The sequence below is a fragment of the Thermobia domestica genome, chromosome 1, assembly GCF_964235325.1.
Source record: "Thermobia domestica chromosome 1, izTheDome1.hap1.1, whole genome shotgun sequence".
Classification (NCBI taxonomy): domain Eukaryota; kingdom Metazoa; phylum Arthropoda; class Insecta; order Zygentoma; family Lepismatidae; genus Thermobia; species Thermobia domestica.
The window spans coordinates 104340217-104367332 of NC_137454.1; the positions used below are offsets into that span (position 1 = coordinate 104340217).

The 27116-nt window shown below is 34.9% G+C and overlaps 1 protein-coding gene across 1 annotated transcript; it reads right to left on the minus strand.

Annotated features, from left to right (window-relative positions):
- Positions 1–8211: 8211 nt before the first annotated feature.
- Positions 8212–26177, minus strand: LOC145666390 (uncharacterized). The gene is made up of 2 exons (XM_081733589.1): positions 26102–26177; positions 8212–8710 (listed from the first exon to the last, which is right to left on the minus strand). The coding sequence occupies exons 1-2, from the start codon at positions 26114–26116 to the stop codon at positions 8339–8341; spliced, it is 387 nt and encodes a 128-aa protein (XP_081589715.1). The 5' UTR covers positions 26117–26177; the 3' UTR covers positions 8212–8338.
- Between the last annotated feature and the right edge of the window lie 939 nt (positions 26178–27116).

Consider the following 27116-nt stretch of genomic DNA (forward strand, 5'->3'; position numbering starts at 1 on the left):
TTTGTGGTGTTTTTATTATTTAATACCCTTGTCTTCCATGTGTTAATTTTACTGAGTACTGGTATGGCGAATCTTTGTGAATTTGGGTTTATTAAGTACTACTCGTTAATTAATTAATTGATTGATGAATGTTTTACTGAGTACTACTCGTTAATTAATTGATTATTGGGGTTGATGGAGACGTCAGCGGCAAAACTATTTGTCCCCGTCACGATAAGGTTAGTGGCCGACACACACTGTTCATTTAAAAGGCTAAAGCAAGATTTCTTTATTAAAAAAAAAAAACTGTAATCAAATATAATTTCGACGAAAACTGATCAAAAACTGAAAAAAAAAATGTATTTTAAAAATAAAACCGAGATCGTGAGAAAGTAAAAAGAATAAATAACGAAATAGAAAATATGTAACAAGAATAATAATTTTGGAAATATAATAATAAAACAAACCAGGTAAAAGCTATAAGTAAAAACATTAGAGAACGTTAACTACTTCAATCAGATGAATAAAAGCAAGAATTCTATTACTACAGGCACGGTTCTGCATATACAAGAATATGCCGAATACTCAGTGAGACGATACGACCTTCACAATACAGACTATTAATGTCACGCATTAAACGTTAGAGTGTCTAATACGCAAACGAGTCAGGATGACTCAATCTCGGCGACTAGTACGCGACGACTTCTGCCAATTCTTCGAAATAGGTTTCACACAATGGAGTTTATTTTCATTGGCTTGTTTTCAATTTGCTTGCCACTGAGAGCTCATCCGTTGGACACAATAGCTGTAGAGATCGGAACGCAGAAGAGAGTACTCTATTGCAACACTTATTAACAAGGTGTACCTCTCGCATATTTTTGAGTTTGCTTGATTTAATAAACAAATTTGATTTATACGAAGGAGTACTTATATATGTATGTACAGCACAGGCCATGGATGGAGATTTTTTTTTTTTTTTTTTTTTTTTAAGGAATTGTTGAAGTACTCTAACTTCCCCTGTTAGACTTCGCGACACGTGGTAAATATTTATAAACCTTGCTTGCTGAAAACCATTGTGGCCTCAATTCCTTTCCTTCTAACCTTCTTTCTTTCTCTTTTTGTTCTTCAAAATGTTCGGTTTAGACCAGTTTTCGTGAAAAAGCATACTGTGTGACAGTATCTTTATGCATAGCAGAAAAACAACACTGAAAAGGATGACAGCTTACATGTTCCCGAGGGCAAACCGAGGATTGTGAGGATGAATATGATTGTATATATATATACAATGCATGCTCTGATTTGGATGAGTATGTGTATGTTATCCTCGAAACAATATGTAAACTGAAAAAATGTTCTAACGAAAGCACAGCATGATGTTTCGTTTGTTTTTTTAGTAGTAAACAGGTTCATTCGCAAGGTTTTACCAATGAATTAATTACTGAATACAGTAACTATTCAAGATACAGTTTTCTGTTTGTATCTTGTACTATATCTATTGTGTTTTGAATGATAGAATATCTGTCTCACAATCGAGAAACTGGCTTCTATTCGAGTCTTCACTATCTCCCCATTGTTCTCATTTCCAATGTCAAAAATTGTTAAAAGAATATTGATTATTTCTGAGTTTTGTGTGTCACATGTAGGCAGGTTAGTGGACTAACGTAATCAATGAACGTGCACCAACTCCAAAACCCTCTTACCATATGCACAAACAAATAATGGCAACGTTTATTTGTGATAGTGGGATTTATTTATTTTATGCATATAAATCCAAACCTTTGAAAATGAAATGAAATGAGGATCCTAATATTTTTGAATATGAATTATGCTTACCAATGAAGCTACAAAGAAAAAAGGGGAAAGATCAACCTTTCTTCATTTTGAGAAAATTGAATTTTAAACTTTCAAACTATAGCCTACTTTGTATATGACAGGAAGAAAAACTATTGACTGTAAGTAATACTCTATGTACCATTTGCCGATAATTGGAGTATAGGATAAGATAGTCTAATCCTCAAGGCGTAAACAATACACTGATATCCACAACTCAACTTCGATCAAAAAGTTACATTTCGCTCTTTTTCCACGTGCCTTCAAATACTAATTTTAAGTTTACATATTTCACAGTTATAAGTTTTTCAGGTTACCACACTAAATTATAGTATTCGATACTTGGTCAGACTTGATTCTTTCAGTTATTGAACTCACAAGCATCGTTTATCTTTTTCATCCTTCATTTGACTTTTTCCTGAAAAAAATCAAGGACATTACATATATCGCACGACTTGGTCCGAGATCATCCAATCGGGATCAAACATTGCGTGGTAGTATATCTTCATTTGGTATGTAAGCATGTGAAATATCACATATATTGTGCAGGCTTTCGGTTTCCGATTTATGGACGGTCTGATTTTGAGTCATATTTTCGAAAACAAGGAAACATCAACATAACTCATCCGATTGGAATTACACTTTGTATGGTAGTATACCTTGGCCTTACATAAGTGTGATGTATTATGTTGTGCAGACTTTGTTTCCGACTTACAGGCAGTCACATTTTTCGGAAAAACAAAACCATACATCGAACTCATTCGATCGGGATCAAGCTTAGTATAGTGGTACGCGTTGATTTACTACTAGTGTTGTAAAGGATCGAAAAACCGGAAGTTTTGTGAAAAGCAGGCCTTTTAGCGATTTTTTGAAGACGCTGCCTGAATAATGTGGCGTTGCCAGATAGTGTCGACTGTTTACTGATGCCAGATAATAAAGGGAGTAATCATGGAATTCTGTTTGGATTCTTACTAGAGAAATTAGTTTTCGACCCTTACCGCAATTTCGCTTCTCGAACTGCAACGCTAGAATCCAGGAATTTTCTTATTGTGACTACTACAGTAAATGTACAAATTCGGCAACAATGCATAATGGCGTTCTGCGCAAGTTTCGTCTCAAATCTATTTCCTTAAATGTAAATTAATGTTTAAATGAAATATGAAACATAACACGAAAAACGGTCAAACAATACATCTATTTCATGAGAAGATCGTTACTTTAAAATACTTTACACATACAAATAAACATTTCATAAAACGGAGTACTTCTAGTAAGATCTAAAAGCAAGTGTCATCTTGTGTGCTCCTCTCTACCCTTAACATCTCACAATCGGTTCGAAACCACTTCCTGAAGAAAGAAAAAAAAAAAAAAAACAGATTGGTTTCTGAACCGGTTCTTGAACAACAGTCACAACTCAGAACCGATTCAGGAATCGGTTCGGAGTTTTCACAAGAATCAGTTCATTTTCCATCCCTGGTTTCATTCATTCATTCTTTTATTATGCATAATGTGGTTTTAATATTACAGTCACAGTCCCTTTGGTCGACTATTGCGTTATTTTTGTTCCAAAGTCGAATAATTGTATCGAATTATGTTGCAGTAAATATTCTTTAGTCACGGCAGAAGTTAAAACCAAAATGGGGCGACCATAAGCCCGAATCCTCCTAAATAATAAATTGTTACAAAGTTAATAAGTTGTAGATAATAAATACTTTGATGCTGGGCAAGTCTACACAGTATAAAAATTGCATACAAAATAAAGTATGTGAAAAATATAACTTGTATGAAACAAAATATTTGTACGAAATAGCAGTTCGAGATACTCCGTCGAATTCTGGTGCCACTTTGTCTTGAAACCATTACGTAGTAGCATATATCACTATGACAAGTATATTTTTTAATGATGCTCGACCTTAGCCATAGGAGCTAAATACGCGGCTCTGATTGGTTGAAGATATCCGTTTCTCGCCACGTATCATATATAGCAGAAATCAAACTTCTGTTGCTCTCAGTCCTCGTGGCTGAGCGTGTTGCGTAAGGGGCTAGTAATAATAATCGATTTTGGCGTGGTTCAAACCCGGCCCAAGGAGATTTTTAAAATTTTCGTAACACTTTTTTCATTAAAATAAGATTAAAATAATATTCAGAAAAGTGATTTACTTACGTTACATGTGCAGTTGTTGTTATTGTTGTAGGAGGAGAAGGAGGAGGAACGGGTTAGAAGTCCCAGAGAACTCGTTTTGTTCCACCTGGACACCAATGACATAAATTAAACCTCAGTTGCTTCTTCAATTTTTTTCTTCTTTAATTTAAAAAAGTGACAATTCTCTTCTATTACTATAATACACAATAAATGCACCAGAAGGTTTGGACAATCGCAAACTGCAACCAATTAGAAAAGTGTATTTAGTTCCTATGGCTAGGGTCGCGCTTGAGAAAAATATCTGTTAGGCACTCCGAGCTCGCCCTTTATATACAAAGTTGCTGGTTTGATTGAATCTCCGAAGGAGGTTATAACTCAGGGTCAGGCGCCGCAAGATGCTAGAGGCAGAGGTAAAAGTGAATCTGAGAAGGTAGGGGACGCATGACATCACGACGTCCCCATGCTTATCTTTGTCCATTGTAACTTTTTTAGGAAGTGGGGACATCATAGATATTTTTTGGAAGTGGGGTAACGGCATCCTCCCGCATTCCCCTTCACTTTTATCTCTGGCTAGGGGCCTGCCCCTGACGAAGAGGATTCTATTAAATAACATTCCATACTTTTGAAATAATAATAATGAAGTATCTATTGAAGCTTTCCTGGCGACTTATTGTGAACAGGTCTTCTCGGGCTAGCAGCCAGGTAAATACTGTTATATCTTGCGACGTTTCGAGGGCTGACATCGTCCTCATCTTCAGGCGAATATGATGGTGCAATATATATATTACATACACTCTATTGCACCGTCATATTCGCCTGAAGATGAGGACGATGTCAGCCCTCGAAACGTCGCAAGATATAACAGTATTTACCTGGCTGCTAGCCCGAGAAAACCTGTTCACAATAATAGAAGTTGGAGGAATTTTGCCATATAATTACTGCGCTGGTTAAACATATTAATGAGAAATCAAAAGTACGGAGAAATTATCTGAAACAAAGAATCCATATAGATCAAAGAAGGAGTATAGAAGCAACTTCGAAACGTACTAATATTAAGTTGACTGGGGTGTATTTGGAAGGAATAGTTTCATATTAAAAAGTAAAGTGTTAGAACCAATGATTCTACAATGGAAATTTGCAATGAATGGTTTCCACATGTTTTGACACAAGAATCGGAAACGTTTATACATCAGACATTACGCGTGTGCAGATGTCAATAAATTATGCAGTGATGTATGATTGGAATTTTCCGTAATTATAGGAGAAAAATTACAATGTACGGAACAGGAAGATGCCAAGAATGACAGATTTAATCATGAAAATGAAGGATTAAAGTAGACTGGACATATTGGAGCAAGAATTGATGACTGTTAAACAAAACCAATTCTTGAGGTAACACCAAAAACCGGGGGAAACCCTACGAAATGTCCTCTTATAAGATGGTGAAGGTTTGCGCAGTGACAAAAAAAAAAAAAAAAAGTTATGCAGAGTCGAATTGGTGTATGATTAGCGCCATACTAAAGGCCTGACTACTGCAAGAAACGTTATTCGAACTCTTTAGTATGGCACTAATCACGCGTCAGAACGGCTGTGCATACGGCCCAGAAAGTTCAAGGGGATACAGGTATCAGTCTTTGCAAAATTCTGCGTACAGTAACCCAATCCCAAAATGCAAGAAGTCGATTATGTTAAAAGCAGACTGCTATGCTGATTCTTGCAAACTAAAATGTAGAATTTGTATTGTGTTAACGCAAACCGTTGCAGAATGAGACCTCAAGAAAGTAGAGTAGGAAAGAACTTTTTGAAGTAGTGGATTGACTATAGTTAATTATTCAGTAATATTATTTAACGTTTAACGAATAAAAGTGCAAAGTCGTTACAAATTGATAAATCTCATTGACCTGAAACACTGATATGGGTGAGCAATCCTCATGGAGTGTAAATCTGAGATGGAGTGGGTCAGTCGATCAAGATTTGTGACTGAGTCAGTGGGTCTTGGGACAATATGATGTGACCCACTGCAACCCACTCTGACCAACTACAGCCCACCAACCCACTCTGCTCAGTGCACTGTAGACATCTTCTGAACACTGGTGAATTTGTCTATATTTTACTTTCAAGGCCTCCATTTTTTCTTTCTTTTTCATGTTTTCCTATTTACTTTCCTGAGATGAGTACATCTAAGTGGAAAAAGAACTTCAGGCACTTTTGGATATTGATATTTGTAATTGCCATAGTAACAATAGGACTTGATACTTGGCTTTCGAAACAGTCGAATTTTACATTTTCTTTTTTTCCCTTTCCTTTACCTTGATTTGAGACTTTGAAATTTCATCTTATTTTCCACTGAAAAGTATCATTAATTCAACAAAGAAATAATTATATATGATACACTGTAAAAAAAATGAGGTGTTGAAACAACACAAAATGACTACCACTTTAGCGTGTTACTTGTGTGTTAATTCAGCATCAAGCACGTCGCCTTCCGAGCATATCAGAAATAACTCATCACTGCCTGAGAGAATTTGCATTGGTATTTATCGTTTAATATGAGCAAAGCTTTGCGAAATATATTTGGCATTTATGTCAAGTAACGAATAATGTTCTATGTTTTCTGTAATCGGTCACAATAATATTGTTGTAAACCTGTGAATCGTCTGACAACAGTTCTGCCATCTTCTGTTCATATGTGCTAAGACACAAGAATAACAGATAAAGAAAACAAATGGAAGCCCTGCTATCTGTGTGACTGTTTTCAGATGATTCACAGGTTTACAACAATATTATCGTAACCGATTACAGAAAACATAGAATGTTATTAGTTACTGCCATAAATGCGAAATATATTTCGCAAAGCTTTGCTCATACCAAACAATAAAAAACAATGCAAATACTCACAGCCAGTAAGAAGGCATTTCTGACATGCTCTGATGGCGATATGCTTGGTGTTGTCGCTCCTAGGCGAGAAGATAACCTGCATTTGTTCTACTAACAGAACCTACGTGTTGTGAAGAGTTTCGCACTTCATAATCTCACATGATATCATTTCCAGTTATTACTTCCTTCACTGAAGTTTATGTACTTACCTTACCTCATGTTTATGGTTAAAGGTCATAATGACCGTTAAAGAATGTACAATAAAGTTTTTAGATCTACCCATATCCCAACCACTGCTTCCTGCACATTATACTAAATTTTCTCATATCTCTTCCTGTACAGAGTGCGTAACCCTCTTCGGGTAGTAGCTAGCGTCGGCTAACTGGACAAAAAAAAAAAAAAAAAAAAAAAAAAAACGGCGTTGAATTAACACATAAGTAACACGCTAAACTGGTATTCGTTTTGTGTTTGCTGTTTAATTAAATCAAAATTCATTCTTAATATGGCCCATGACAAACACTATATCATTTTATATCGTGAAGGTCAAATCCAGTGTTATTGTAACAGAGCAGTGCTTGAGCGATTGACCGTAGAAATTCAAACTCCGATTAGTGATAATTTCACAGCCTTGTTTTATTAATAGAAGTGTAAACTCTTTAGTGTGTCATGTGTCAAGTTTTCATTGACCCACGCCGTCTCTGGCTGTAAAACCGTAAATATCGGCAAATACGAATATTTTCTAAACGTAAACAATTATCTGTATGGTAACCGAGCCACTCATTAAAATTGAACTGATGCTGAAATGTATAGTAACCAAGCTTTTCATCATGACATTAGGAATATAACAGTATACTATGTGGTTCATGAAATATAGCCCAGAATTACGATTACCTCTTAAACTTCATTTTTTTTGTTTAATATTGTCCAAAGAAAAGATAAATGCCAATTGGTAGGTGATATCGAACTGAACAAAATTACATACGCTATTTGAGGGTAAATTATCATGCGTAGTTTTCGAGAAAACAGAGAAAAACTAGTTTTTATGGCGTTAAAAATTGTGTTTGTTGTAAATCCGATGTAGTTAATTGTTTTTATTGTGTGAATAGGTTATTTATTTATTTATTTATTGTATATGAAAATATACGCTATATGCTATTAACTAGCAGGTTGTATCTATTGTTACTTGATTTTCCTAACAATGAAACACATACTACTTGTAACAACAACAACAATAATAATAATAATAATAATAATAATAATAATAATAATAATAATAATAATAATAATATTAATAATAATAATAATAATAATAATAATAATAATAATAACACATTTGTTCCATAAAATAGAATTTCCATATCAACTCCAAATAAGAATAGAACTTGCTTTTAATATGATATTTATTACATATTTAACAATGTTAGAAAATTAACAATGTGTTACATCCAGCCAATGAATGTTTTCTTTTTTACATTTAGAAGTAGATAAAAGTAACATTAAGTTATAACGTTACTTTCCATATCCTTTGTTGAAGCCACCCCCGCCGAATCCTCCGTGTCCCCCTCCATATGATCCAATCCCTCGTCCTCCATACCCACCACCGAATCCTCCAATGCCCTTTCCTCCATAGCCTCCACCACCGAATCCTCCAATGCCCTTTCCTCCACCATATCCTCCAAAGCCCCTTCCACCGCCGAAACCTCCAAAACCCTTTCCGCCGCCATAGCCTCCTCCTCCAAATCCTTTGCCGAATCCACCAAGCCCAAGTATTCTGCCTCCACCGTAGGTTTGAGCAGCCGTCTCTAGGTCTAGGTCATCCTCTTCAGCTACGCACGAACTGATGAGTAATACTATTGTTGCGAGGCCGCAGAATAAAATCGTCTGCAAATAAAGAGAAATTATAGTGTTTAATTGAATCTTCAATAGCCATATACAATTCAAATAATATGTTATAATTACTTATAATCAGTGGTTTAAGTTGCATACACCAATGATAATATGGTTAATTGGTTATGTGATATGGCAGACCTGAAAGTCGTCAGACCAGTAACCCACAGACTCAATAAATTGGAGAATTCACATAATCGGAGAGAACTAGGGGTCTAGTCAAACTCGTTACTCACGCTGAATTAACTAAACTTAATGTCATCCACAGAAAGCTGAATTTAAGCAGCTACTATGTATGAGGATACGAACTTACGTAGAGGAGAAATCATCAGGCCCTTGCAGTATCCCCAGGAACGTGTTAGACTTCGCTATCCCTGAAGATATCAAAATTCAATCGATATGAAGGAAATATCGAGGAGATCGTATCATCATGCTATTTATGCTGTAGTTGCAGTTGTATGTACAGTCCGCAGCAAAAAAAAAAAAAAAAAATCCTGCAACACGAGCATGTAAGTTTATTGTGAAACGATGAAGTCTTTTGCTCCAAAATAACTGTGCAGGGGAGGACGCCAAGGTTTCTCTGGCGGGATTCGTGCCACTTAGACGTTATGTTGATTCCTGCGCTGTTAGGCGTAGTTTCACAATAAACTTACATGCTCATGTTGCAGGATTTTTGCTGCGGACTGTACCAATAAGATTGAGAGAAACAGTACAGGTAGAATTTACTCTGTACTTCTGTGTACCTCTGAATTTACGGTTCCACAAAGTTCTACGAGTTTCCATTTGATTAGTTTTGAAAGTTATTGGGTCAGTGAAGTAAAATCCAGATCGGGTGAACCGTACCATTACCGCCCACGTCATTTTGCCAATGACTTCGTAACAAGGACCAATTTGAATTTTAAGTAATATAAAGGAGATGTGCACCTTTCTGCTCAAAAATAAAATAAATTTATAAGTTATAATGGGATTTCAGCAATATTATTAATTTCTAAGGATTTCAGCTATACTACCTGGGTAGAAATCTAATAACAAATATGAATAGCTTTGCTGAAATCTCATTGTGATATCTTATTTTGAGGTGATCTGTCCCATCTGTGTTTCATAAAATTACTTCAGTCATTTCGAAGCTTTTGACAAAAGATTATGAAGAAATAGGGAGCTAGATCACGATTATCATATGGTTATCTATGTTTCAATCGAACTTCGCTGACCCGGACACCCACGCAGACCTAGGTACCTATATAAACACGTAAAACTATGAAACTACAGATCATGTAGATGAAGGAATCATAACAAACACATGTTGATCAAATAGAATACGTTAATTTTGTCTAACTTCTAACTCTTGTATAAACATAAGTATGAATTTTGCGACATCTTCTTGACATCTATGAAATTCTGATGTAGTTTCCGTTCTCACACAGGAATTCACTATTTAGTAGTAAAGTGTAACGATTTGTGGACCTGGCAACCTTGGAATAATCCACAAAATATAAACTGGAATACGGTACCTGTGGTAATTTAAAGGTCATAGCTTTACTGCTTGGCTTACAACTTGAATACACCAAATTCTTATGTTTTTTATGTGAATGGGACAGCAGAAATAGAAGGCTCACTACGTAGAGATGAATGGCCTAAACGTGAAACTCTTACTCCCAGGAACAAAAAAGTATCCCTTATCCCATTAGTGAATCGTGAAGAGTGTACATACCACCGCTACATATCAATTCAGCTTTATGAAAAATTTTGTAAAAAGCTCTTGATAAAAAAAAATTTCCGCATTCATATATTTAAAATCTAAATTTCCCAAAGTTAGAGATGCAAAACTGAAGGAAGGAATATTTATTGGGCCACAGATTACATCGTTATTGGATTATGACAATTTGGCAGAACAGTCGAGTTCTGTGTAAGATAAAGTGTGGAAAGCCTTCGTAGATATCTGTTGCAGTTTTCTTGAAAAACATAAAGCAGACAGCTGTCATGAAATAGTGAGTGAGTGATCTAGTGAATTCGTACCAAGTTATGGGATGTAATATGTCTTGAAAGATCCATTTCTTAAACTCTCACTTAAAATTTCTCCCAGTAAATCATGGTTCAATAAGCGATGAACATGGCAGACAATTCCATCAGAAATTTCTACAATGGAAAAAGATGTTCCAATGCAAATGGAGTATTACGATACTGGCCGACTACTGCTGGAAATTGAAGATACACTTTCCAGAGGCTAAATATAACCTAAAATCAACATTTACAATGATGTTTGTTTTTTATTTCTTTTTTTCTTTAGTATACAATAAGGACACCTTCGGCAAATCGAATACCTTTATAACGTGTGTCTCATCAATGACCCCCACCTCCCTATGGGGTTGATGACAAACTCCATACCAAGTGAATGCTTTATTCTTCCACGATAATCTGACACCTAAACCATCATCCTTCTACGTTAATAAACAGCTTAGTTATGCCGCTTCAAACACTGTATATTTCAAGAAAATATGGTTTATTTCCCGTATAAGAGTGAAAACATTGACTGTCACAACAAAACCTTGCTTGATGGGAAGATTCTGACAACATGTTTTTATTTAAAATGAAAAAGACACTTAGATTTGGTACCTTTTGAATCGATAGAATACAGTATTTTATAATTACTGAATCCTATTTATTGTATTGAAAAATGAGTCTTCACCCAATGCCACTCTTCGTTATCTATCAGCAGTTGCCCTCCCTACATTTTCTCTCTCTTTTTTTTTTTTTACGTGCTCTTGTTTCATTATTTACAATAGCATGCCCGATAAAGTACTATTTTTAGATTAATTGGTTGAAGTTCAACGTCCCTTTTCAAATATTGAGCCTATATGAGATAGGATCTATAGCTTGAAGTGGAATCCGAACCACTACTCGTGTTTTTATTGGAATCAAATACCTTCATCTGGGATCAAACCCGAGACCACGCGTTATAAAGCTTGGTCACGAGTTCTTCTTTAAGTAGACCCAGGATTGCGTGGCAACGTCAGAGCTCCTTCAGTTAAGAGCTAGACAGTTCTCATCTAGAAGCCAGAAAGAACCAATTGACCACTCATCACCCAGCTTAAACACGCTGTATCTGGTCAGGAAAGCGGCCTGTACATGTTGGTGTCAATTCTTCTATAAACTTCTACAATTATTACACTGAAAGGGAAGTTTGGCTGTTTCTAGCGCCGTTAAAATTATTCGAGTAATTCTCCCAATATTCATTATTCGAAGAAATATTTGAATAAGCCTATACATTATTTGAATATGTATAAGATAGAATTATTACATGGAATTATTTGAATATTTTCTGCTATTATTTGAATATCTGAATATTCGTTTCTAAACTTGGAACAATTATTCGATATCCATTATTCGAATTTTAACAGCATCAGTTGCTTCTTTTGAATTACAAGTTTCTTATTTTGCACGATTATGAACATAAAATATAGTATTGTCTAATTCTAAACAAAATTATATAGCCTAGATAGTACCAAATTATTTTTATCGTTCTTTTTTTTTTTTTTTTTTTTTTTTTTTGTAAAATCAATTTATTATTTTATTGATAAATCACATTGTCCAACATGTACGAGGATGAACACCTGTGGAAGTATTTTTGGTGGAACATTGTTTCCAGAATGCGCTATTTATATAAAAAAATGTAATTTTTCTGAATACGTAAAAAAATAGCTTTTACAACTGTCAACGTTTCAAAACAATATGCAGTTTTTGTCCCATTCGATAAATATTGATGCGAACTAAACGTTTACATTAAGAATTACCGCGATTAATCCTTTTTTCTATTTTTCACAATTGATTATCAGCAATTTGCAATTACATTTCTCGTCATTTAAACAATTACTAAAATTCAACGTTACGGTTTTCTTAATATACAGCGCTAACTTTTGTCACAAAAATTGTCTAATTTCCAAAAATATACTCGATCAAAGTTTTGGTTGCATTTCTTTTGGGACACACTGTATTTTCTGTATTGCAGTAACAAATAAATACACAGAGAAAAATATATATAGCTGACAACGCTGTAAATGTTAAGCATAAGTTCTACTTCAAATTACAAAATAATAATAATAATAATAATAATAATAATAATAATAATAATAATAATAATAATAATAATAATAATAATAATAATAATAATAATAAAAATCCTATGCTTGTACATTACTTAAGATTGCAAGTAGCAAATTTTATTTCCCAATATATTTTTCTCGAAAATCTCCAATTTATGCTGTTTCCCCCTCCCCCCCCCCCCCAAAAAAAAAAAAAACATAAATTCCCTACAAGAGTAAAACGATCTATGCACGGAAGGATTTATATCAGGGTTTGTAGATCGAGGTACATTTCTCATATGTGGGGAAATTTTGTAGCAAACTATAGCAAATACGGTAAATGGGAATTTTTAGATCAAAATACTCCGGTCCAGGAAAATAGTCGGGTTGGATTACATACCGAATTTCATGGCTCCGTTTTCTTCCTATTCTACCGACAATGGGTTCATTCGATAAGATTAAATTCTGCTCGTTTTCTTTCGAAATTTTTGTTTTCTTAGATCTAAGGAAATGATCCACATGTCTTCCTTTTCTTGTCACTGTTCTGAAGAAGAATGTCAGTATTGATCAGAATGACTCATAGTAGCTGCAGACAATGTTGCCAACTCTAATGATATTTTAGTAGATTTACTGAAGTTTCAACTTGTCTACTGACCTAATGATAGGTTTAAAGAATAATAATGAATATACTGATATTTACGTTAATAGCCATAGAAGATAGTCTTTTGGCCGCAAAAATTATCTTTTACAGGCTAAAAGAACTTAACAACAAACTCTATATACAATTTCTTTGGACTGATGGCTAGTGCGTCTGCCTCTGATGCACGTGATCCCAAATTCAATTTTTGGTAGGAGAGCACAAAAATTAATTTCACAATTATCCGCTTCTAGTAATTATCTACCTCGTTTATCCTAAACGGCATAACTGGGACTTAAACTATTTTTTTTCTAATTTCTTGATTTTACATTGCGTATGTTCACTAATTTAAACAGACAAATGCAGGGTGAAGATCTCTAGATTTAATATTTCACTTGGTAATAGTGAGAAATGCTTTTGGATTAATGTTTGAAACCGAAAATAGGGGATTCTAGACCAGTAATGTCTTTTTTCTTTTAATCTAAATTCATATGGTGCAAAGCCTTCCTAAGTACAGTGGTGGACTCTGTGTAGTCTGTTTGCAAACCGGCAACAAAAACTACGCGGACTATTACACACTAAGAAACCATTTTCAAACTCCATCTGTTGCTCGTTGTCAGTCGCAAGTTTACTTCAGAAAAGAGTAAAAGTTGTCATGTACGACAATGAGGAAGACGAGGGAGGGTGGGAAGAAATTCATTAAACAAGTAGCAACAACGGTGACGAATAAATGGGAGAGAGGTCTGCTATGAATAAATAAGATAATCCATTTTCCTGAAAACTTTATTCTAAACCGGGGGCGCGGTGGCTCAGTGGTAGAGCGTTCACCTCCGGTGCTTGGGGTTCGATCCCAGCTCGCGCCGTGTGGACTTTGTGGTGGACAAACACCGTGCTCGTAGGTTTTCTCGGGGTTCTCCCGTTTCCTCCCACTTTCTTTATTCCACCATTTCACTCATTTCTCATTATCATCGTCTCCTTTAGCCTAACCGGCATAACCGTGGGACGTTAAACTTAAAGATTTCATTTCATTTTTTTTTTTAATTCTAAACCCTGCAGTGGTTCAGAATATACTTTAAACTGTAGATCTGGTGCTATATAGTCTTATATTGTACGTAGTTTGGAGTTAAAGTTCGTGAGACAAAATCACTATAGTTTGTGTATTAAACGATAAGATTATCGCAGTATCAATTACAAAATGAATCAGTGGTGCTAATAGTCAAAATAATATAGACTTTATACAATTCCTCGATTTGTAACCTTCCATCCTGAACTGTATGCTCGTCTCTTTTTTGCTCCAGATGTTCTTAATTTTCGAAAATCCTTAGTGTGAATTGGTTGTCAATTCCTGAGAATAGTACCCAATTATTGCATTCAAAAATTAAAAAAAAAAAAAAAAAAAAGAGAGAGAGAGAAAGAAATGGAATCTTTGACTTCTACGTCCCACGTTTATGCCTGCTAGGCTAAAGGAGACGGTGATAATGAGAAATGAATGAAATGGTGGAATGAAGAAAGTGGAGCAAACGGGATAACCTCGAGAAAACCCACGAACATGGTGTTTGTCCATCACGAAGTTCAGTTGGCGCGAACTGGGATCGAACCAAAGACCCCATGCACCAGAAGGTGAACGCTCTACCACTGAGCCACCGCAGCCATAATTATTGCATTCATAGAGAACAACAGGCGACTTCATGCCTAAATCTATTTTAAATATTTTCTCTCTACGATTTTAGTAGCAACAATACAAGTTGTGTCATTTTATATGAATTTTATGTGAATAGTGTCATTTTATGGCCCCGCGTAGCGTAGTCGCTAATGCTCTCGTCTTTGTTACGAGCGGTCCCGTGTTCGATTACCATTGGGTATACTCGGTCGAAAAATTGTAAATGCTTTATCATTCCAGCCATCCTGAGTGATGTTTTACTCATTCACACCAGGCAAATGCCGGGATGGTACCTAACAAGGCACTGGCGCAAATCCCGGGGGGATGAGGGAGACATGTCCCCTCCAATCTTGGAACGGAGGGATTGTTGGATTGTCCTCCCCAATAATCCCATTTGAAATGTGTTTCTTGGGCAGAAATGTGATGATTTATGTCTGATTGTCACAAAGGAAATTGAGATGAAATTGATGTCCCCCCCAGAATAAGCCTCAAATCTGCCCACCTCCCAGTGTTGAAGACAACTCTGCCTCCCTGATCATCCTCCACAACGTTGTTTTTCAATTTTATAAATATTTTTTAACATCGCTTAATATACATATCCGTACCCCCCAATGTTGAAGGCAGATTTACGTCGCTGAACACAGGTCCCAGGCCGCTTCCTTTTCCTTGGATAGTGTGGTTACCGAGAGACGTCATCCCTCATAGGTGAAGAGCTAATATAGCCATAGATGCCGAAAGCCTAGAAATCTAATTCATAATCCTAATTCTAAGTGGTATCATTCTTAACAACCACTAATTTATCGTTTGATTTTGTCCACAAAGCATTTAGTAATTTTGTTCGCTTATCATTATTATAATAACACCCAAGATAATTTTTTTCCTATATGATTTCACCTTGTCACTAAGCACAAAAGCACAGGTCAAAAATATTGATTGCTATTTACCTTGAATAGAACTTTATGTGTATGGTGAATGTATAATTTATGAACATTCTGAAGGAAAATTTCGTTTTGTATATACATTGTAAAGTCGTATTGATTTGATTTCATGATTTTGTACAGACATAATAATTCATGTTTCTATGTCTAATGCTATCATTTATACATACATAATAGCTACAGTCTGTAGGCAGATCGTATAGTCTAATATTCTGGAACAATTATAGTTATATAGTTATTTTGCGCAAGACGGATTGGATTCAATATTACAGTATGTAAATTAACAAAAAAAAAAATATTTTTAATATATTAAAAGTAAATTTTAATGTATAAGTTTTTAAAATTATTAATTTTATATTTAATTTTCAAACTTTATGTATTATATTTGTTAGGTAGCATTAAGCATTAAAAGAAACGATATCGAATCAGATAGCATGTCTCAAAATCGCATAAACCGATCCAGCCAATCGGTATATTTTAATACGTAGTACAAAACAGAAAATATTCAAAAAAAAAAAAAAAGTCACACAATGAAAGCGGACCAAGGGTTTATTAATATTTCATGTATTTTCCGTCGACAATAGGTATTAATGCACGTGCATGAAAGTGAAATAGCTCCGTCATAACAGTATGAAGTGTACAATCACTTAGAGAAGCCATTAGTAAGGTAAGCTGTAGAAACTCATAAGTACATAGAAAGTAACATGAATTAACATGAGTATCGCATTGTACAGTCAGCGACAAAAGTTATTTCTGTTTGGTAAAATTTATTTTGGGAATAACGATAGTATCGCTAGAACATGCAGGAAATTACATTCTTTTTTTAATTTACTGAAAATTGTACTCAAATTCTCCTTCCGTTCTGAAGGTATTTACGAAACTCATGTCATCAACAAGAAAGAACTTTTGTCGTTGAGTGTACAAGTAATTATTAATTTTCGCTTTGGGATTGAATAAATTGATTCTTGTATAAAATATTAGTGCAAGAACTAAGAGTGTTCACACATGAAAAAGGCGGGGGGAGGAGGAGTGTTCAGTGAGCCATTGAAATGTTAAGAGAAGATTGGTAGAGAAAATTAGTTGACAGGAATAATAAACTACTAAATTTCCTTATTGCAAAGAAAAACTCACCCTTCATTAATTGATTGATTAATTGATTATTTTTAAACAAATCTTTATTACAACGTACTGCATTTATAACAGAGCTAATCAATCATTTCATCACGGCATTCACATTCTTATCCTCAAATTAACGTTTAATAACAAGTTTGAGTCATTTATTATTTTAAAATATAAATAGCAACTAGAGTTTTATTTTAAAATTTTATTTTTAAAAATTGACCAAGTCCAGATCCAAAATTTAATAGTCCATAACTCGGGAACCAAAAACCAGCACACCATAATGTTTTATATGTGTGTTGAGCTCGTTGAGATCTACTACCATGCCAGGTTTGGTTAAAAAATTAGATGAATTTCATCGAGATCGCGTATGATATATGATTGGTCCTCCACGCTGGTATAGTTTCCTAGTGCACGCACGCTTTTGGTGCCCGGGGTACCGAAAATGAAATGAAATGAAATTTTTTAGTTTTACGTCCCACGGTTATGCCGGCTAGGCTAAAGGAGACGGTGATGATGAGAGATGAATGAAATGGTGGAATGAAGAAAGTGGTAGGAAACGGGAGAACAACGAGAAAACCCACACACAAAGTGTTTGTCCACCACAAAGCCGGGGTACCGAGTTTGATTTCCGGTGGAAGAACATTTGAACGCATTACAGGTTTTGGATTCTACCTTAAATTATAGGTCCAGCGCGGTGCTGAGAAAGGACTCTAAACTTCATGAACAAATAATCCATAATCCTTCTGATTTATTTATTTATTAGAAAAAATTAAACGAAGAACGGAAACAGTGGCGTACCCACGGGGCTGGTCCACCAGGTTCCAACTTCGTAACTGGACAGATTTTTCTATACTTCCGTAAAAAGAATACTATGGTTGCTCTAGAAGAGAAATAGTTGATATACCTTTAAAATTTGATTTTACACTACATCTGAACTCTTTCTTTTCTTATAAAACCAATTTAGTTTTATCATTTTTGTTGAGAATATAGCTGGTAGCACTTTAAAATTACTTATCGTTTTAGAGTGTAGAATAATACCAGTTCAATAGTACCTTAACATAGTGACTACTACTGGTAGACCTCCACCCCAAAAAACTTCGGACACCTTCCAACAGAAATTTATCGGTGCACAGCTGGACGGGAACGGTAGAATCTACGTCTATACAACGTTTAAATTAATGTTGTACCGGGGGCTGGATGTACTGGGACTCAGTGTGAGTAAGTTAAAGGCAGATAATTCTGACTTTAAGGGAGGACGGCGCATTCTTGGCTAAAACCATAGTTATCGTATATGTTAATAATATAATTGAGCTTATTCATGGCTAAGCAGTTAGCTTATGCGCCTTTGGCGTAGGAAACTTGGATTCATTTCCCGGCGGAAGCTTATGTAGATCAGAGACTGTAAGTTCATGTCTCATATAGTCTCGTTGCTTTAAAAGTACGCTAAACTGAAAATCAAATCAAATAATACAATTAGCTTTTCTCATTGGAATAACGGCTAGTGCACATGTCTTTGATGTTTGAATTCCCTTTGCTTTATTCCTGGTGGGAGACCTTCGTACATACTACTATGATTCAGATCTCACTTTAAACTTAGACCCTGCCCTGCATATAGCCATCGCTGCTAACAAAAGACGTAAACAAATCAATCCACCAAGAATACAATTAACTTTGCAGTTTCGTGCTCTGGGTCCAAACAGCAGCATAAGAGAATTGGTAGGTGACGATAATTCTTTTAGCGCAAGAAATAAGAAGTTCTCGGTTTTCTTAAGAAAAACAAATTCGTGTAAAGCATCAAAAATATTTTCTTTCAGTACGATAAGAATTCGATAAATCTTACATTTCTTGCTATCCTAAAGTTGAAAAAGAAATAATACACGTGTACTAACTTTTAATTTTCTTCCTTTCTTTTCTTTCCTTTTGAAGAAATTGTTAGACTTATCAGTAAATGTTTTTCAATTCTGAAAATTAACCCTTAGATTAACTCATTACATAATTTCACTTCACTAATTTCAAACATGAAAGCTTAATATTGATCTTGAAAATTGTAAACGTCCTTTCCTGTTTAAGTGACTATTATTATTTACTAGCAGCGTTCACCCCGCTTCGCTGCGGTCACCCCGGAACGCAATAAACTTTGTTACTTAGATAATTTTTACTTTTTCGCTTTCAAGTGATTTATAGCGCCTGTCAGTTATGTTAACCCGCCGAGTCACAGGGTCATGCGGGTTGCATATAAATACGTTTATTTTTATACCTATGATGAACTAATAACAAAGGATTTGTACGTATGGACACCTGAATGGTCAATTATCTCAAGACACTGGTAATTGAAAATTAAAGTGATATGATAAAAACCATCTAGGGTCCACATCCTAACAACCCCCCAAAAATGAAAGAAATCGGTTCAGCCGTATTAGCGTGATGAGCGGACAAAGGATTTTTTTTACGTATTGACACCTGATTGGTCAATTATCTCAAGACACTGGTAATTGAAAATTAAAGTGATATGATAAAAACCATCTAGGGTCCAAATCCTAACAACCCCCCAAAAATGAAAGAAATCGGTTCAGCCGTATTAGCGTGATGAGCGGACAAAGGATTTTGTGCGTTCTCTTTTATATATATAGATAACTATAATTATAATGAAGCAAGGATAGGAATGGCGAAAGAAGCCTTTAAGAGGAAGAAAATACTATTTTGTGGGACTTTGAATAAAGAGTTGAGAAAAATACTTCGTGTGGAATATTGTACTGTATAGGTCAGAAATATGGACCTTATGGAAAAATTATAAATAACAACGGGAAGCTTTCGAAATGTGAGTGTGCAGAAGAATGAAAAGAATTAGCTGGGTCGAACGGAAAACGAAAGAGAGGGTGTTAGAAATGGTAGGGAGAAAAGAACAATTTTAGATATTATTAAGAAGAGGAATAGAAACTGGTTGGAACATTGACTAAGAAGAAACTGTATCATGAGGGAAGTGCTAGAGGGTATGGTGACAGAAAAGAGAGGGAGAAAGAAAGGAGACTACAATAATTAATGGACGATATTAAAACAGAAAAATCGTACATGAAGACGAGGAGGTTAGCGGAAGACCGTGGAGCATGGAAACTTCTCACAAGTAAACCTTACGTTTGGGTGAATCGAGTTGCTGACTGAGACACATATGAGAAAGTAGTACTAAATGTGGTCAGTATTTCAGTAAAGTTGTAGGTGCGAAGCTCCAGGGTTTTAGGAGATACAGCTACCAGAACATCACATGGAAGTACAGAATAGTCTTCATACAGTTGGAGGTAAAAGCCCTGTAAGACCTCTTACAACGACAAAAGGTGAATAACAAATATATGGGTACATATTAGGACTAGGGGGAAGTCATATAGTAAGGGTATACTTGACGGCGGCCATCTTGAAATCCGCCATTTTGAATTAAGGTTAAGTTTTTAAAATAGGAATAGGGTCATGTGATACAAGATTTAAGGCGCAAATTTAATCAGAAGAACAATGGTGACATTAATTTTTATTCACGCGCAATTGGGAAAAAGTTACAGGGAAATTAAATATTGTTGCAGCATACGTATTAGTCCTTTACCCCACCTTGTAAATTTTGTGTTAATGATAATAATTAAATAAAAAGCAGGTGGATAAATATTAGATCTATGGTAAGAGTTGCCTTGATGGCGGCCATGTTCAAATCCGCCATTTTGAATCAGATAAAAGTTTTAAACAAAACGCATAACATTGACACCTTATTAATAGTAAATTTTACCATAAATCCAACGGTACAACCATTCTTGCTTTATCATTAACCAGCACAAAATTAAATGGGAATAGAGTAGTGCAATAGATGACTTCGAGCTAGAATGCTGGTTAATGATAAAGCAAAAATTGATATAGCGTTGGATTTATGGTAAAATTTGCTATTAATAACGTGTCAATGTTATGCGTTTTGTTTAAAACTTTTATCTGATTCAAAATGGCGGATTTGAACATGGCCGCCATCAAGGCAACTCTTACCATAGACCTAATATTTATCCACCTGTTTTTTATTTAATTATTATCATTAACACAAAATTTACAAGGTGGGGTAAAGGACTAATACATATGCTGCAACAATATTTAATTTCCCTGTAACTTTTTACCAATTGCGCATAAATAAAAATTAACATCACCGTTGTTCTTCTGATTAAATTTGAGCCTTAAATGATGTATCATATGACCCTATTCCTATTTTAAAAACTTAACCTTAATTCAAAATGGCGGATTTCAAGATGGCCGCCTTCAAGTATACCCTTACTATATGACTTCCCCCTAGTCCTAATATGTACCCATATATTTGTTATTCACCTTTTGTCGTTATAAGAGGTCTTACAGGGCTTTTACCTCCAACTGTATGAAGACTATTCTGTACTTCCATGTGATGTTCTGGTAGCTGTATCTCCTAAACCCCTGGAGCTTCGCACCTACAACTTCACTGAAATACTGACCACATTTAGTACTACTTTCTCAGTGTCTCAGTCAGCAACTCGATTCACCCAAACGTAAGGTTTACTTGTCAGTTGCGGCAAGTGACCTGCCAAGAATAAATACCTATGATGATGATAATTATAATTCGATGACTAGTTAACGTGTCTACCTAAGTCAATAGCTTCCGAAAGTTTATCGCTAAGAAAATACATAAAATGATTCTAGCTTGTGAAAGTCAAATTCAGTTAGGATTGTTGTTACGAAGCTCCCGACAAATTCTTATAGTGTTCTCTCTCTCTCTCTCTCTCTCTCTCTTTTTTTTTTTTTTTTGGTTCATTCCAAAGTATCTTTCCATAGGCTTAGTAGCTAGAACTGTATACAGGCCGCTTGTGTTTCATGGGCGAGCAATGCATCATCGGTGGCGAATCCACAGAATGATGATTACGCTCTCGATTTAATTTTTACCTGCAGCATTCATTAGGAAACATAAATGTGGTGATTTTTCCTTGATCTAGTCTGTGTGGTACGAACCTGGGAGAGTCTAACCAAAATGTGCGATACTTATGGAGGCATATAATTTGAACTATGACTACTTCTGCTCCTATTTCTTTGGCTCGGTCACTATAAGCCTCAAAAGACCTAGTGTATGATTCATTTTTATCACGAATAGCTGTAGGAAGGTGGGTGAGTTCAATCTCACTGAATTAAATATTTATATTATTCTTAGGCACAGAAAGGGGATAGGAATGGAGTATGGGAACCAAATCATAAGATGCACAATTCTTTTTGGACCATGATTAAGGAAAAGGAGAGTAGGATCTTCCTCCGACTCTGGGATTTTTGATTGATTTGATTGACATTGATTGATTTTTGATTGATTAATTGGGTTGATTGATTTCTAAATGCGTTCCTTATCAGCAGAGAGGTTACACAGGACAGGACCATGCCTACAGTTTAATATCCTATTAAACTACTAACAAAAATATAACAAATCATTAGTAACTTGTATTCATTCCAAATGCGTATTTTGCATCTGCTAGTGGTATCACAGCAATTGAGGAGTTTGATGTAATAAAGGCGTAAGCGAGTTTACGCTCTTTTTGCATCAAACGGATTTGTGGCTTTTGCCATGCTTATTTAGCCTCCTGGTAACATTTCAATTCAATATCGGAATAAAATGCTGCATATTACATTGTTTTATGTAAGAAAAAAACACTACTTAAATTTTCAACATAGTTTTTCTCCAACTGCATGTTTCAGACTTACGCCCTTATTGCATCAAACTCCTCAATTATAAGCGTTTTGATGTTATTATCCGAATAATATTAAGTAACGACAATGTATTGCAAAGTTCTGCAGTATTTAAATATACAGTATATAAAAGAAATTTAGGCAACGGCTAACGGCTACTGAATTTAATAGATAGTAGATGAAATCCTAATTTTTGCCTTCTGAAACTGCGCGTGTCATAAAAAGTAGCATTATTAATTTCTAGTCATTAATCTAATTCGTAGAGTTAATTTGTGTCTACCATATAGGTAGGTATATTTTCTCGATATTTTATTCTCTAAATCGATACAGCTAATTAATCTGAGTGGTGGAGTTAACGTACTCATAATCTCAATTAGAGAAAATACTTATAATCAAAACTTGTAATAATAATAATAATTAATAATAATAATAATAATAATAATAATAATAATAATAATAATAATAATAATAATAATAATAATAATAATAATAATAAACTTCATAAATATGTTGAAAATAACTAAAAGCAAAAATACAGTACTTCATACAATTCAATGTTATTCATGTGAGAATATACATTAAATCAGAAATGGTCAAATGGTGGCTCACGGGCCGGAAACAGCCAACAAGTACGTTTCATCCTGCCCACGATTAAAAATGAAAATTGGTGCGAGCGGTGCCGGGTTCGATTCCCGGTGGGGACACTCGGTCGAAAAAGTGTAACAGCCAGGATAAACCTCACTCAAGTCAGCCATCTTGAGTGAAATGTTTCCTGGGTTTCCCTCATTCACACCAGGCCAATGCCGGGATGGTACCTAACGTAATGGTCCCATACCGTTTCCTTCCTCCCTCAATCTTTTCTCCCTACCCTTTCATCGGATAGTAAGCTCGCGAGGAATGTCATCCCTCATATATTTTCTACGTGACGGGCTAAATGGTCATCCTGAATCCAGACTTGACAATTTAATTGTGAAAATATTTATTTAGCGTTTTAATTACCAGCCCCATTTTACAATGTAAGGCTGTTGGTAAAGTTATCTGCTTTTTAGAAAAAATGTAGATTTTGTTGAGTTACCGTAAGACAAAAGATTTAAGTAATTTTAAAGAAAATCGCATGTAACTTACAAACGCAATTATTTACAACACTGTATTTTGAATATACAATAGCTAGATATATAATTAAAAGATTAGTGCAACTTCATTAATAAACATTCAGTATGACCATAGTTATTCAAATATAAACTTTGGTGCAAAGTAACCCTATAGGTGGGGTTACTTTGTACAACATACCAAAAAGTATGTTCAACATACGAACATAACGTTTCTGTGCAATGTTTTGCCTTTAGTATTTATACATTTTACTTTCTACTCAAAACTGTATGCAGTCTACAAATAATTGATATATTAGAACGATGGTATCGGTATCAGTACTTAGTTTGAATTATCGATATTTGAAAAGAAAATTATGTATTTTCTGGTACCGGCACAGGAGCTACATTCTAACAGTTTAGCATATGTCCCACAAAAATATCAACACAGGAACAGAAAATAAAACTGAACTGATTTGCCTTGGTTATTCCTTATTGTCCAAGAATATCATCCCAAACGTAATCAATGGAAGATTTGATGGTTTGGGTCTTTCAGGCTGAAACCCACCCAAATTGCATGATTTCTTTTTTATAAAAAATCTAATGTTAGTCACTCCTATTCGTATAAGCTGCAAGCTCCCTCAAAAGTCTAGTGATTTCTAAAAATACCAAACTACTTTTCTGGATCCACCACTGTTCATAGTTTATTTTCCAACAAAAAATTCATTCGGCATCTACCTGAATAGGAAATTTACCTAAATTTAGAATGCAGGAGGTTCCAGTAGTAATAATTTCCCATCTAAACGGTATTTTGGACCGGTGCAAAGTAACCCCGAGTAGAAGCTGAAACCGCCTTCTCCCAGTTTTATTTCTTTTATGACTTTAAAACGTTTCACATTTCAATTCCAACTATTGCATCAAAGTCTCATTATACATAGTAATATTCTACGAAACTGACTTAACTTTGACGGAAATTCTTGTACGTAATATATTTCAAATTTTGGCGGCTTTTACAGTGACTGCTTTCCATACCTCTACAACAACGAATCCTCCCGGTACCATGAACTGATGTTAACCGCCAACTTTATAGCCAAAATACAGTTAGATGTTCTATCTTACCGTGGCAGTTGAAATTTTATCTTTACAGTTCATGGTTTTACCGACAGAGGACTGTGAAACTCTTTTCATATTTTGTGCAAAGTAGCCCCTGATGTGCAAAGTAACCCCGTTTTGCGGTACTTTCAAATGTTAGTAGCTCTGACCCTAACTAGCTTAGACACATGAAACAAGGAACAGGAGACGCAGAATAGAACAGTAATTCAGCAACTGTATAACTTACATTCAGTAAATCATAGTAGTAGGGAAGAGGGGAACAAGAAAAATGACCTTCCAAGTGTGGTTTTCATTTTGATCTGTTTCGCAGTTTATTATTAACTGATCATCATTGCATTAGATAATAATAATAAATCCAAAGCTGAATGCAGGCGATTTTATACTACTGCTTACTTAACTAGGCCGTGGATAACCCGAAGTTTGATTAACGCCCCATATTTTGAAAATTCAGCCTGAGATCCTGAGTGTATTCCAAAGGAAAAATTGTTGTATGTAATCCTCGATATGTCTTTAAACTATGTTTGTTAAATTGGAAGGAACTAATAGAACAAAAGTGACCATAGCATCAAATATGTATTAATAATACTTGTAGTCTAATATTTCCTTAACTTTATTATTGTAGTCTTAAATTTCCTATCATAAAGCTCCGAAGGGTTTAAGCCGGGCAATAGTTAGTTAACGCAGGTTTCATTTTCTTGTGTTGGACATTCACATGTTAATAAAACGCAATCCTATACTACAAAATTACCAGTCGCGGCTCTTGAGTTACTACATATGGGTAGAAACTTTAATTCTATCGCTACAAGCTATGAGAAGAAAGCTTCATACAGGTTCAGAAAGCAGTATACAAGAATTAGCACATGAGATAAGTTTTCTTCCCTTAAGTTCTACTATATACGAGAATTAGCACATGAAATAAGTTTCCTTCCCTTGCCTTGTACTATAAACTTGAAATACTTGCCGATGTGATTTTCCTTTTGAAATTTAGAAAGAAAGAAAGAAAGAAAGAAAACGTAAAGGTTGTATAACATACCATCCAACGCTGCATTCCGACGTCAAATCTCGTCCAGACCAGTCAAAATAAGTAGCTAAAATGTAGAATAAATGATCCAACAGTGACTTTATATAACCATGATATACACTATGTTTGTTGTAGTTACCTTGAAAAATCCCGATAATTTGACGATGACAAGACATTTTCCTTTAATGGATAAGGAAAAAAATGGACACCGTAAAATTGCACAGCCATTAAATATCTGCCATTTTCTCTCAGTCTTTATATTGACCACAAAAGAAAACAACTGTGCGTTTGGAATTACTGATTTCAGAAGAACTGTTTAGTAAGATAATTAGTTTTTCAGCGAGCAACAAATGTACCTTTAGTCATACAAACAATTTGAATCGGGATTTGTGAACAATGGGAATTCCTGTTTGTGGCCTTCAACTAAAATTCACCCCAGTTAAATGTCATATACTTGAGCAACTGGAGAAATAATACAATGGGAAAGCATCTTAAGGCTACACGTACGAATGAATAAAGTTAAGCTTCTCTGGGTATAACACTCTAATGTAAATTGAGTATGAATTATCTAGTTTTGATTACCACATCTTGTGACAAAGTAAGAAGGGTAGAAACAAAGAGCACAATGATTTCATACTTAAAGCTTCTATCTGATGTATCCATCACATTCTAATTCTAAATAGATATATAAAATTACATGAACTGACATAAAATTACGAATACTTGTGGTTGACGTGGAAATTGAAATTTGGTATGATTGTAGCTTTTTGGAACTAAATCCACAGGAAAATTGCCAAAAGTGACTATTTTTAAATTATACGGGGTCTAAAGAGGTGATGAAGAAATTCCCGATGTTATTTATATGGGCCTTTTTCTGACCTATAATCTCATGTCTTGGGTACTTGGAATTGGAATAAACACTTGAAATTCGGTATGCTTGTACATATTCTATAAGATTATTTAACAAAATCACTAAAACTAAAAACTTCCAACTTTAGAGTAATTTTATGGGGAACTGAAAAGTCTT